This window comes from Esox lucius, chromosome 7 (assembly GCF_011004845.1).
Source record: "Esox lucius isolate fEsoLuc1 chromosome 7, fEsoLuc1.pri, whole genome shotgun sequence".
In the NCBI taxonomy this organism is placed as follows: Eukaryota; Metazoa; Chordata; class Actinopteri; order Esociformes; family Esocidae; genus Esox; species Esox lucius.
This window is the reverse complement of record NC_047575.1, coordinates 39,957,655-39,971,798: the sequence shown is the minus strand read 5'-3', so window position 1 is coordinate 39,971,798 and position 14,144 is coordinate 39,957,655. Positions and strand designations below refer to the sequence as shown.

Sequence of the window (14,144 nt, the reverse complement as noted above, 5' to 3'; positions counted from 1 at the left end):
GTCTCCTCAATTCCCATACCGAGTTTTCTTAAAAAAGGTGATGCAACACAGTGCTAAACATGCCCATGTCCCAAATATTTTTAAACGTTTTGCTAGCATAAAATTCCAAAAACTATAACATTTCTCAGTTTCGACACTTAATATGTTATCCTTGTAATATTCTCAATTATATATCAATGATTTGCCCATCATTGCTTTCTTTTTATATTTGTATTTTATGCAGCGTCCCAACTTTTTCAGAAAAAGGGTTATACAAAGGGTTATACACCTTCTCTCTCAGTATAAACCCTCTAGACCCCTCAAGTAATCAGGGTCTGGTATGTAAACTGTTCCCAGTGTAATGACAAAGGAAGATAAGGCAGCGTTTAGTAATTATGCTTCAAAGAGCTGGAACAACCTGCCATAAAATCCTAGATTTGGCCCCAATATTGATCACTTTTAAATCCTGGCTAAAAACGTTTTTCTTCTGCCTTATATTAATCTTTTCATAGTCTTTTAGCCATCTAAAACGTGATGATTTTATTTGTTTTTAATGTTAAATGGATAGCTACTATTAATATTCTCTCAAGAAGACAGTCAGCAGAAGACATTTCGTAATGGATCTGGCCTGTGAGCTTTGTGAGAACTACACAAAGGTCAAGACAGCCAAGGAGGCAGCACGTCCCACTCTTCCTCTTTCCCAGTCTCGGCAACTCACACCCACCAAGAACACACAGTATCTAGTCCACAAGAGCACACGGAACAAGACCAATGAGGACTGTGTGCAGTGCAACCATTTTCTTTGCCGGTCTTACTGTGGGCAAGAAGCATAACCGTTGATTTTTATTGCCAAAATTAAATTGTTAATTCAGGAGTGGAATTAACCCTGTAAGGAATTTACGTATCACAGCGATTAAACATCACTTATTTAAAATAACCGCAGCATGCTACTAGCAACCATATTTAAAACATTTTCATTTCCCAAATGCTTTCAATGTTTTAAAAAAGCCTTTTTAATTCTGCAGTTCCTCAGTAGGATGCAGTTGTTCTCCCCGCCAAACCAATCCCAAGTAAGGAACTAGACTGATAACAGTACAGTATGTCCCCCTCCCCATTCCCAGGTATTGAACATGTTAAGACTGATAACAGTAGGTTAAACAAAACCTCATTAGGAATGTGACCTCAGAGCATTGTGTCATTACCCCATGGGTCTCAGATGTTGCTGTGAAAGTTTAGATATTCAGATTCCCAATTAAAGAAAGATGCTGAGACTGGAGAGGTGTCATACCCAGGTATGTGTTGGTGATCTGAAGTAGTCTACTCAGTCTGTCAGTACAGACACCATTCAAAATTAATAGGAGAAAATACATATCAGCCACATAAATCATCAAGAACCATCTCCAGAAGATGACATTTTTGACTTTTTGGACTCTGTTTTGAGGGTTTCTACTTTGTTTAATGTTTAATTATTTATATATATATATTTTATTCTAATGCTTTATGTATACCAGAATGTGATTATGTTTATGACTGTCCTCACTGCTTTGTACTCTATAGTGTGCAGTTGGTTGAGAAAGCATGATGGTTCTGGATTGTTCTGCAATCAGTTTCAAGTTGGATATCTGGAAACCAACAACACGGTTTTGACAAAAAGCTATCAATGTTGTGAGGTAGGCAGGTTTTCTGTATGGTTGATGGTTACTCTTAGTGCCATCAAAAATGTATTTAAATAGACCGAACTTAAATTAATCTAACATTTATATATCCTGTGAAAAATAGCTTTGTGTGTCTGCTGTTAATGACAACCCTGTTTAACTCCTCCCAGGAGATAGTGTTTGTGCTGCATGGACTGAATGTGACACAGACAAACAGACACATCTACTTTGTATTTTTTCTGATCCTCTATCTCGTCACAATATGTATTAATTTAACTCTGATCTTTACTATTGTTCTGGAGAAAATGTTTCATGACCCAATGTATTTATTCCTCTGTAATCTGTGTATTAACGGTATCATTGGCGCGTCATCTTTCTACCCAAATATACTTTTCACATTTCATTTGACTCTCATGTGGTAACTTACATTGGGTGTCTAACCCAGATATTTTTCATCTACTTCTATGTTCACTGTGAATTTACCCATTTGACAGTGATGGCTTATGACAGATATGTTGCCATCTGTAAGCCACTCCACTACCACTGTATTATGACTGTTAGAAAAGTGTGGACACTGATTCTTCTGTCATGGCTCTTGTCATGGCTAGACTGTAGCATTGGTATGGTACTATTAGCTAGATTACCCCTCTGTAGTGTTGACATTGATAGACTGTACTGCTCAAACTGGGCAGTTGTAAAGCTATCATGTGTTGACACCACCATTGACAACATCCACAGCTACTTTTATATATTTTATCACTTTTTTCAGGCCATTTTTATTCTGATTTCCTATGTGAACATCGTCAAAGCATCTTTGCGTTCAGTGGTGCAGAGGAGGAAGTTCATGCAGACCTGTCTGCCTCATCTGATCACCCTGATTAACTTAACCATATCTCTATTATTTGATGTGATGTACGCTCGTTATGGTAGCAAAACCAGTCTGTTAGCCCTAAGGAATATCATGTCTGTGGAGTTTCTAGTTGTTCCTCCTCTGGTAAATCCTATCATATATGGAATGAACCTCAGGGAGATTCGGTACAAAGTTGTACAGATGTTGAACTGTAAAGTTGTCCCTCAATGAATGCATGCATTGTTACTACCCACTTACAGAACGTATATATTTACATGTGTTTTTGGTTTGTGTATTTTGTACTCTGTAAAGCACTTTGTGACAACTGCTGTTGTAAAAAGGGCTTTATAAATAAATTTGATTTGATTTGATATTTTACATTAAGGTCTGGCTCACAAAACATTTAATTAATTTAAATATTAAGTTCATGAGGTTTTGTCTTTCAGCCTTGGTCTGAATAATTTGTCATGGAATTCATGTATACAACTTTGCCTCAATTATTTGATATTATTGACTTAGATTCTGTGTTTGGATTCATGAAATCATATTGTTACCTTGACCAATTAACTGAAATCTGCTGTAGGGGATTAGTGAGTTGAGCCACCTCTTTTTTTGAGGAAAACACCAAGTTTAAATAGAAAACTATTTAGAAAGAGGTCCTAATGCCATGAATTCTGTAAAGGCAGAAACAACATGAATTAAGCAAACAAGTTAGGTCCAAAAAAAAAAGCGGTAGATTGAAGTGAAATACATTTATAAATGTTACTGCTCTCTCTAAATTGCTGCCTTAAAAAAATAATTATTGTCATTATTTGCATTATCTTCAGTAGTTGACTGTGATTAATCCTATTTTGAGAATTTCCTTAAATTTGGCCCTTTATAAACAAATGACTTATTGGAAAGATAAATCCCACAATCTCTACATCATATTTTAAAGCATTTATTTAGAAGAGAAATTCAGAGGTCTTTCCTCGGGAACCCCTGTCTGCTAGTCCTCAAGCCACTGATCATTGAATCAAGTGTGCCTTTTCAGAGCTACAACAATTAATATGTTTAATGGTCCCTGAGAAGATGGTTGAATACCTCTGCTGTATTTTAAAATTTGATATCGTCCTAACGTTAAGGTTGGGTTACATCCTCCAAGCAGTGTTCTTTACACATACTTGGAATATTTATTTCTCACTTACAATACTGAAAACGTTTCTTACTGTCAGTCAAATCAGTACCCCCACAATGAAGCATGTTAAATCTACAGTTAGGGAAAAAATTAAGAGACCACTGCACCTTTTTCTTACCTTTCCAAAAAATTTTAAAAGGAAAGTTTTGAGTGAGAAACAGAAGTGTTACATCTGCAGTGGACTCGTAATTTTATCCCTTCTGTTCCTCACACAAAACCTTCATTTTCAACTGTTTTGGAAAAGAAAAAAAAGGTGCAGTGGTCTCTTAATCTTTTCCAGAGCTGTATGACCCATTAGACTGCTGAACAGTTGACCTAGTTTGACCAGTGTTATGGCAATTTCATCAATGAGAACTCTTAATGGAAGTGAGTACAGAGACAAAATTATCTTGGTGCAATTTGTATTTACTTGCAAGGAGAGAAGATTCACGGATTAAAGAATAAACCATGAGGCATCTCTAAAGTAACACCGAACAACCATCACTACTTACACAGTAAAACGGGTGTGGTAAGATATTGCACAGTAGTCCTGTGTCAACATGTTCCCTTTGATCCATCACATAGGTATTACCCAAAAGGACAGGCTGTCCCCCCACCTTACCCCAGGGAACTAAGGACACTGTAGGTAACTTATTTACCACCTGGACAAAAACTGATGAACTGACGGTTTAAACAGATATACAAAGAGACAGATTGATAGAAGACCCAATCATCAACTGTTACCATTCAATGATGACCATGAACAGATTTCAGATCCCCCTCTCCCACATTCCCTTTCTTATCTAAACATGGTGACTCAGTACTTCAATCAGTAACTCCTTTATACATTTATGGAAGTAATACATCTGTTAAAGAAATGCCATGACACTAGCTGCGCTGCTTCTGTTCGATTTAAATATATTGTAAATAAACAATTAACTACATACTTTATTAGTTTTCATATTGTATTCTGCTGGGATTTGTCTCATTGTTATTATTATGATAATCTCTATTTGTCTCATTTTGTTTTTATCTATTAACGATAAAACAATAAAAATAAGTAGGACTTTTTTTGCAAGTAGGAATTTACCTTTTTTTTTTTATGTTAAAAAAGTAACACTTGAAGCTTGATTGGCCTGTGTTGACTGTAGAGTTTTCATTGTGACATTTCTATTGTTAATTTGTGAAATAAATTAACACTGTAAGTACTGTAACTATTACAGATATTTAACATTAGTTGGGTAAAATACCTCCTGTGTGTTATTAGTAACTGTAATTAAACCATTATCATTTCCCAGAATACTCTCACTGCCTTTATTTGAGAATTGTATGATTGTGTTTTCTTATGTACATTCTTATGAAATCATCTTCGCTATTAATAACATAATTTATCCTAAAAAGTTCATTTATTTTAGTCATTGCACAACCAAACAGGTGCACTCCGTGTCACAGCATTAGGACAGTGTCAGGCCTCCGGACAGGATAAGGGTCTGTGTCAGGTCTGTGGACATGAATGGGGTGGTGTCATGCCTGTGGACTGTGGACAGGGAATGGGGGGTGTCATGCCTGCGGACAGGGCAAGTGGGGTTGTCAGGTCTGTGGACATGAATGGGGTGGTGTCATGCCTGTGGAATGCGGACAGGGAATGTGGTGATGTCAGGCCTGTGGACTGTGGACAGGGAATGGGGGGGTGTCATGCCTGTGGAATGCGGACAGGGAATGTGGTGATGTCAGGCCTGTGGACTGTGGACAGGGAATGGGGGGGTGTCATGCCTGTGGACAGGGAATGGGGGGTGTTAGGCCTGTGGACAGGGAATGGGGGGTGTTAGGCCTGTGGACTATGGACAGGGAATGGGGGGTGTTAGGCCTGTGGACTATGGACAGGGAATGGGGGGTGTTAGGCCTGTGGACTATGGACAGGGAATGGGGGGTGTTAGGCCTGTGGACTATGGACAGGGAATGGGGGGTGTTAGGCCTGTGGACTATGGACAGGGAATGGGGTGGTTGAAGTCTGATTTTATTAATGAAGAAAAGTAATAGTTACAGTAGTTACATCCAAATATAAGTTTGAGATTGCATGCCCATAATTACTTTAATTTGTATTGGTTAGCTTACATTCTCATAACCATGTAAGATGATCAATATGTAACTTGCACCGAAATTGTGTGACACACGCTTAAAGCCAAAAGTGAATTAATTGCTGAAGATCACATGAGCATATTGAGATTAATTTATGTTGTATATTTTCATTGATTGTCCTACCAGACATGAATGAACCAACTTAAGCTACATTAGTTAACAGAACTCCATCTACCGTCTGATCTTTTATTGTTATTTGCAAGTTATAAAATTTCAGAGATAAAACAACATACAGGTTTTAACACAACATAGTGTGAAATGTACATTAACAGTAACATCTCATCTCATCTCATCTTCATCTGCTTATCCGGTATCGGGTCGCGGGGGCAGCAGCTCCAGCAGGGGACCCCAAACTTCCCTTTCCCGAGCCACATTTGCCAGCTCTGACTGGGGGATCCCGAGGCGTTTCCAGGCCAGTATCTAAATATAATCTCTCCACCTAGTCCTGGGCCTACCCCGAGGTCTCCTCCCAGCTGGACATGCCTGGAACACCTCCCTATAGGGAGGCGTCCTGGGGGGCATCCTTACCAGATGCCCGAACCACCTCAACTGGCTCCTTTCAACGCAAAGGAGCAGCGGCTTTACTCCGAGTTCCTCACGGATGGCTGAGCTTCCATTAACAGTAAGGTTAGTCTTAATTATTTGAAGATGTTTGCTAGTTTAGCTGGGGCTCTTCTCCAGCATCAGTTTCCATGACATTTCAATTACATTTGGTGAAGTGTATTTTGTTTAGGTGTGGTTTCTCTGCTATAGCTAACTGTTATGGCAAATATGGCCATCAATATTTTTTTTAAGTATTTCCTCTGCCACAGGACATTGGCCTGTACCATTGTGTCTAACAGTTTGACTGGTGTGCTTGTTAAAGATCAGGTAAAATACCTTCCTTAGCTCTAACCCCCAGCCAATGAGGGTACTCATATCTACCCCTCAGCCAATGAGGGTACTCATATGGTTCAGAGCTTTTCTGTGTTTCCCTGCCAGAGGCTACAACAAGTATAAATATGCTTTTCTGCACCCACATCTTCTCAAAGACCGAAATACAACACACATTGGAGAAGGAAAACGCGACAACTCTCTGGATTGCCATCATACTTCTCTATTAAAAAGCTCTCCGGAGTTCCCTCTCCTGGCCGCGACTAAACACCACACGACCAACCAGAGGAGGTGGCGCCGCTTCAGCAGGCTCAACAGGGCTCTTCTCCCTTGATCATGGTACCAGGTCGAACATCATCGGGGGATCTGTCCCTCCATGGCGCAGAGTCTATCCTCAAGCTCCACTACTTTTCCTGAAGAACCGGGCTCCCCTTCATGCCCGCCCTGGCTGATCCCAGGACAAGTGTAGAAAAAGGGAAAAGAGAAAGGACCAAAACGGAGCGAAAAAGGAAACTGCCTTGTTGGTGATTAATTATTCTGTGATGATTCTAAGTGTTGGTACCAAGACAGCCGCTAGTGGTACCCAGGCACTAAACACCCCTCACTGAATGCATGGATGAATGTGCGATACTCCTAGATGAATTAGAGAGTCTTGGTTGAATTTGAACAATTCAATTTTAAAACAAACTGAAACCTTCAAAGGACAAAAATGAAAAATTATAACCTTACGATAACCTGGTTGCATAAGTGTGCATACCCTCTTATAACTGGGGATGTGGCTGTGTCCAGAATTAACCAATCACATTCAAATGCATGTTAAATAGAAGTCATTACACACCTGCCATCATTTAAAGTGACTCTGATTAATCACAAATAAAGTTCAGCTGTTCTAATAGGATTTTCTTGACATTTTCTTAGTTGCATCTCAGAGCAAAAGCTATGGTCCGCAGAGAGCTTCCAAAGCATCCGAGGTATCTCATTGTTGAAAGATATCAGTCGGGAGAAGGGTACAACATTTCCAAAGCATTAGATATACCATGGAACACAGTGAAGACAGTCATCATCAAGCTGAGAAAATATAGCACAACTGAAACATTACCAAGAACTGGATGTCCCTCCCTCCTCCATGAACTGCCACCTTAACGTGGTGGAGGAGTTTGAGTACCCGAGTGACCCTAGGAGCTATGTTGTCTGGGGCTATATGCCCCTGGTAGGGTCTCCCAAGGCAAACAGGTCCTGGGCGACAGGTCAGACTAAGAGTGGTTAAAAAACCTTTTATGATGGAAAACATTTTGAGGACCGTGACGTTGCCCAGTATGGAGCCAGGCCTCGTTGGTGGACGGGCCTTTCCCCACAGGGTCCGGCCGGGCTCAGCCCGAAGGAGCGACGTGGGGCCGCCTTCCCCTGGGCTCACCACCTGCAGGAGGGACCATAAGGGGTCGGTGCGTAGAGGATCGGGCGGTAGTCGAAGGCGGGGGCCTTGACAACCCGATCCCTGGACACGGGAACTAGTTCTAGGGACGTGGAACGTCACCTCGCTGGCGGGGAAGGAGCCTCAGATTGTGCGTGAGGTTGAGAGGTTCCGACTAGAGATAGTCGGGATCACCTCTAAGCACGGTTTGGGCTCTGGAACCACACTCCTTGAGAGAGGATGGACTCTTCACCACTCTGGAGTTGCCCATGGTGAGAGGCGGCGGGCTGGTGTGGGTTTGCTTATAGCCCCCCAGCTCTGCCGCCATGTGTTGGAGTTTACCCCGGTAGGTCTCTCACAGTTGTTTGTGCCTACGGGCCGAACGGCAGTGCAGAGTACCCGAACTTCATGGAGTCTCTGGGAGGGGTGCTGGAAAGTGCTCCGACTGGGGACTCCATCGTTCTACTGGGTGACTTCAACGCCCACGTGGGCAACGACAGTGACACCTGGAGGGGCGTGATTGGGAGGAACCGCCCCCCTGATCTGAACTTCAGGCCGAGTCTCCTGTCAGAGAGATCTTTAACTCCCACCTCTGGCAGAGCTTCGACTGGATCCCAAGGGAGGCTGGAGATATTGAGTCAGAGTGGACCATGTTCTCCACCTCCATTGTCGAAGCGGCTGCTCGGAGCTGTGGCCGTAAGGTCTCCGGTGCCTGTCGAGGCGGTAATCTCTGAACCCGGTGGTGGACACCGGAAGTAAGGGATGCCGTCAAGCTGAAGAAGGAGTCCTATCAGGCCTGGTTGGCTTGTCGGACTCCTGAGGCAGCTGACGGGTACTGGCAGGCCAAGCTGACTGCAGCCCGGGTGGTTGTGGAGGCAAAAACTCGGGCCTGGGAGGAGTTCAGTGAGGCCATGGAGAAGGACTATTGGCTGGCCTCGAAGAGATTCTGGCAAACCGTCCGGCGCCTCAGGAGAGGGAAACAGTGCCCTACCAACGCTGTTTAAAGTAGAGTTAGGCAGCTGTTGACTTCAACTGGGGATTTCGTCGGGCGGTGGAAGGAGTACTTCAAGGATCTCCTAAATCCCGCCGTCACGTCTTCCATTGAGGAAGCAGAGGCTGAGGGCTCAGAGGTGGACTCGTCCATCACCCAGGATGAAGTCACTGGGGTAGTCAAGAAACTCCTCGGTGGCAAGGCACCAGGGGTGGATGAGATCCGCCCTGAGTACCTCAAGTCTCTGGATGTTGTGGGGCTGTCTTGGTTGACACGCCTCTGCAGCATCACGTGGCAGTCGGGGACAGTGCCTCTGGGATGGCAGACCGGGGTGGTGGTCCCTCTTTTAAAGAAGGGGGACCAGAGGGTGTTTTCCAACTACAGGGGGATCACACTTCTCAGCCTCCCCGGGAAAGTCTATGCCAGGGTACTGGAGAGGAGAATACAGCCGATAGTAGAACCTCGGATTCAGGAGGAACAGTGTGGTTTTCGTCTGGGCCGTGGAACACTGGACCAGCTCTATACCCTCAACGGGTTAATGGAGGGTTCATGTGGATTTAGAAAAGGCATTCGACTGTGTCCCTCGCGGCATCCTGTGGAGGGAGTATGGGGTCCAGGGTCCTTTGCTAAGGGCTGTCAGGTCCCTGTACGACCGAAGCAGGAGCTTGGTTCGCATTGCCGGAAGTAAGTCAGACTTGTTCCCAGTGCATGTTGGACTCCGGCAGGGCTGACCTTTGTCGCCGGTTCTGTTCATAATTTTTACGGATAGAATTTCTAGGCGCAGCCAGGGGCCGGAGGGTGTCAGGTTTGGGGACCACATGATTCAGTCTCTGCTCATTCGTGTTGGCCCCTTCAAACCAGGACCTTGAGCATGCACTGGGACGGTTTGCAGCCGAGTGTGAAGAGGTTGGGATGAAAATCAGTACCTCCAAATCCGAGGCCATGGTCCTCAGTCGGAAAAGGGTGGCTTGCCCACTTCAGGTTGGTGGAGAGTTCTTGCATCAAGTGGAGGAGTTTAAGTATCTAGGGGTCTTGTTCACGAGTGAGGGAAGGATGGAACAGGAGATTGACAGACGGATCGGTGCAGCTTCTGCAGTAATGCTGTCGATGTATCGATCTGTTGTGGTGAAGAAAGAATAAAATAAAACCCTGAATAATAGCATGTCAAAAGTATTAAACATTTTAGCATTTCTAAATGGTATAACCAATATGCACATGAATGCCGTCAAACAGAAGTATAGAATCCTAGAGAGTCATAGAAATTGTTTGATTTAGAATCCAAACTCATGAGTAAATTAACCTCAAGAGGTTTGCTGTAAATGTCGTCACTCCCTCCAGATACTTTGATTCTGCCCAATAAAAGTGTGGCGTGGAGAGAGAAGTGTCATATCCACATATGATCTGGTCTGTTCAGGACCCACATCAAAATGAACAATGGAAAGGATCCATGTCCAGGTAAAAGTGATTGTTGTTTGTATTCTGTTTTTTACATTATTTTATTACCTTGAAGACTGAATTTACTTTGTTTTATCATCTAACTCCATAATGATAATGAAAGGTTTCTCCCTAAATTTCTATATCAACCATGATATACTTCAATGATCAGCTTCAACGAACTTTGAAAATACTATGTATCTATTGATAATCTAATTTCTTTAGTAAATAGTTAAGGTTTCTATCAAACTGTGAGTTGAATGATTTGCAAATATATAATTTCATAAAGTATATTGCCTAATATACACCAGAATGTGATACATGTCTAATACTGTACTTACTCTCTATTTCCTGTTCTCTAGCTGAATGCTGAATCGAGATGGTTTTGGGTTTTCCTGCTATCGGTATACCAACGGAAATCAATCAAAATACCAAGCAGGAAGGTTTGGGTTGTCTTGCAATCAAAATACAAACAACACTGGTAAAAAGAGAGCTGTCTATATTGTTAGATATTGTATGCGATTAAAAGCAAAATGTTCAGGCATGTCATGTAAACAGTAGCTGCCTGTACCTGTTGTGAATGACATCCCTGTTCAACTCCTCCCAGGAGATAGTGTTTGTGCTGCATGGACTGAATGTGACCCAGACAAACAGACACATCTACTTTGTATTTATTCTCATCCTCTACCTCTTCACCATTTTTATTAATTTAACACTGATCTTAACTATTGTTCTAGAGAAAATGTTGCATGACCCAATGTATTTATTCCTCGGTAGTCTGTGTATTAATGGTATCATTGGTGCTTCATCTTTCTACCCAAAGATACTTAATGACATTTTATTTGACTCTCATGTAATAACATATATTGGGTGTCTAACCCAGATATTTTTCATCTACTTATATATTTATTGTGAATTTACAAATTTAACAGTGATGGCTTATGACAGATTTGTTGCCATCTGTAAGCCACTACACTACCACTGTATTATGACAATTAGAAAAGTGTGGACACTGATTCTTGTAACGTGGCTTTTCTCATTGCTAGAAATTATTATTGGAATAGTGCTAACAGCTAGGTTACCCTTCTGTAGTGTTGACATTGATAAATTCTACTGCTCAGCCTGGGCGGTTGTGAAGCTGGCATGTGTTGACACCACTCTGAACAACCTCTACGGTTTCATTTTCACATCATATAATTTGTCTCAAATGATACTTATCTTGTTATCATATGTGAACATCATCAAAGCATCTTTGCGTTCCCAGGCAGGAAGGAGGAAGTTCATGCAGACCTGTCTGCCTCATCTGATCACCCTGACTAACTTTGTCATATCTATTGTCTTTGATGTGATGTACGCTCGCTATGGCAGCAACACCAGTCTGTTGGCCCTGAGGAATATCTTGGCTGTGGAGTTTCTAGTTGTTCCTCCTCTGTTAAACCCTATCATATATGGGATGAACCTCAATCAGATTCGGAATAGAGCAAGAAAGATGTTCAACTGCAAAGTTTCTGCTCTAAGCTAAATGTTTGTTGTGGTGTAATTGTGTGTGTATTGTCTGATGGGGTCAATGGGTCGCAGACTTTAAGCAGTTATTGAATAAAAAAGATATGCAAATACTAAACATATGTACTTAATTTGTAAATTGTATATTTTTCCCAATCTTCTTGGTGCAATCAAAAAAAGGGACTCTAATCAAAACAACGGGGTCACAATAAATAATTTCAACAATAAATCTCTGTTTTGTTAAATCTCAGTTTTCACAGATATATTAATTATAGTGTTTCATAAATGATAGAACAACTTATAACTAGCAGTGCAAATGACACATACACAGTATGTATAACTGGTAATCATGTGCACCACAAATCCAGAAATATGTAACAATCTTTGATAGGAATATGTCTATCTGAATATCATCGCACTTATAAAACCGTCAAATGTATTATTTGTAATGAATTAAAAAAGTATTTCTGAATCCACGTGATGATTGACTGTTTTGAACAAATAATAAGTGAAACCATGAACGTTGTTTGTGTGGCTTTCTGTATAAATACATTTGCTTGAGATAATCTGAATAAAACCAAGAAAGGAACCAGGCAAGCCTAATTCAGCTGGCCCGCGATTAAGTGATGAATGCTGTCCCCTCCCTGGATTTAAACATGGGTCCCCCACATGAGAGGCTGCTTCATCAACCGCTAGGACACAGAGCTATACGTTTATGAATGTCGGTATAGCGTCTCATATTTCTCACACATTAACAACACACCAAGTTTGAATATTTCGTGAGACACCATTAAGCATTGTGTTAAACTGATTATTGTTTCTAATTAAGTTTACCTCCACCACAAATAGTATCTATGAACTGTATGGCTTTTGCCAATGGCCGTTTTAACGACTTATTAGCCAGTAATAGGCTTACTGGTATCTACTAACTTACTACTTGGAATAGTCATAGGGATTGAGCAATTGTTAGTGAGACTAAAGCTAATTCATTTCATGCCACAACAATATACGTTTTTCTTTCATTTGTGAATTACTTTGACACAATAACTATCAATATAGGTGACGATATTCTTTTAGTTATCACTTCATCAAGTGAAAAGACGAGAGTCGTGGAAACCCCTACTCTTTTACTGCCCAATGCTTTGTGATCAAGCCTATATTACACCACAAATCATGCACAGATGCATACTTTGAAAATCAATTTGGCTATAACCTCCTGGCTTTAACCTTCAGTACCTACATTATAGTAAGCCTAAAATAAAACTATTTACTATATATCGCAACTGTTTCTGGTAGATATCCGTGCATGCTTTTTGGGTCAGGATAGACAAAAACTTAGCTGGCTACTACATTGAGTAACTATGTATAGTAAGCCTAAACTAAAACAGTTTACGGTTACATTGCGACTGTTTCTGGTGGATTTTCAAAGCTAAGCATCAGATATTTTTCAGGATAGACCAACAATTGCTGACTACACGATTCTCTCGTCTTTTCACATTGAGTGAAACTTTGTCATATCTTTATTATTTGATGTAATATATTCTCGTTGTGGCAGCAACATCAGTCTGTTGGCCCTGGGGAATATCATGTCTGTGGAGTTTCTTGTTGTTCCTCCTCTGGTAAATCTTATCGTATATGGGATGAACCTCACGCAAATTAACTGTAAATGTATTCCACTAAGGTAAATATATTGTTTTGATGCATGTTTGTGTATCAATATATGTGTTTTGGTTGTTCTATTTTACATAAAGCTATTCATTATATTTACTATGGGTTATGTTGAATGGACATAAAAAAAAGAAAAAACATGATCCGTTTTGTCTATCCTGAAGAAATCATCCTATGTTCTGTCCAGGCTCGGATCGAACACTGGTGGCCCGCATGGAAGTCTGTATCTCTAAACACTACACTATTTAACAAGCTGTAGTCAGTCACTCCACTTACACGGTTCAGCAAAAATATAAAGTTTTGTCTATGAACATATGTGAGATTTATTGTGTGCAGAATTTCTGGCACTTCACTGAAAACACCTTTGTGTCAGTAATGACTTCAGTGTTTGGCATTGTTAAATAATTTCATTTTGTGACCATTTTGCTGAGACACCGCGTAAAAAAAACAGGATGCACGAATGCGTGTAGCCCAGTCTTAATTAT

The 14,144-nt window shown here is 41.2% G+C and overlaps 1 protein-coding gene and 1 pseudogene across 1 annotated transcript; both read left to right on the top strand.

The window, feature by feature from the left end:
- The first annotated feature begins 596 nt into the window (after positions 1-596).
- Positions 597-2,715, top strand: LOC105008331 (annotated as a pseudogene).
- An 8,353-nt stretch (positions 2,716-11,068) lies between these two features.
- LOC105008332 (olfactory receptor 4S1-like) lies at positions 11,069-12,010 on the top strand. The gene has a single exon (XM_020048007.3). It carries the CDS (start codon positions 11,069-11,071, stop codon positions 12,008-12,010), a length of 942 nt encoding a protein of 313 aa, XP_019903566.3.
- Positions 12,011-14,144: the final 2,134 nt, after the last annotated feature.

Excerpts from the sequence above, each read along its gene's own strand:
- LOC105008332 (XM_020048007.3), top strand. The coding sequence starts at position 11,069 with ATGACATCCCTGTTCAACTCCTCCCAGGAGATAGTGTTTGTGCTGCAT.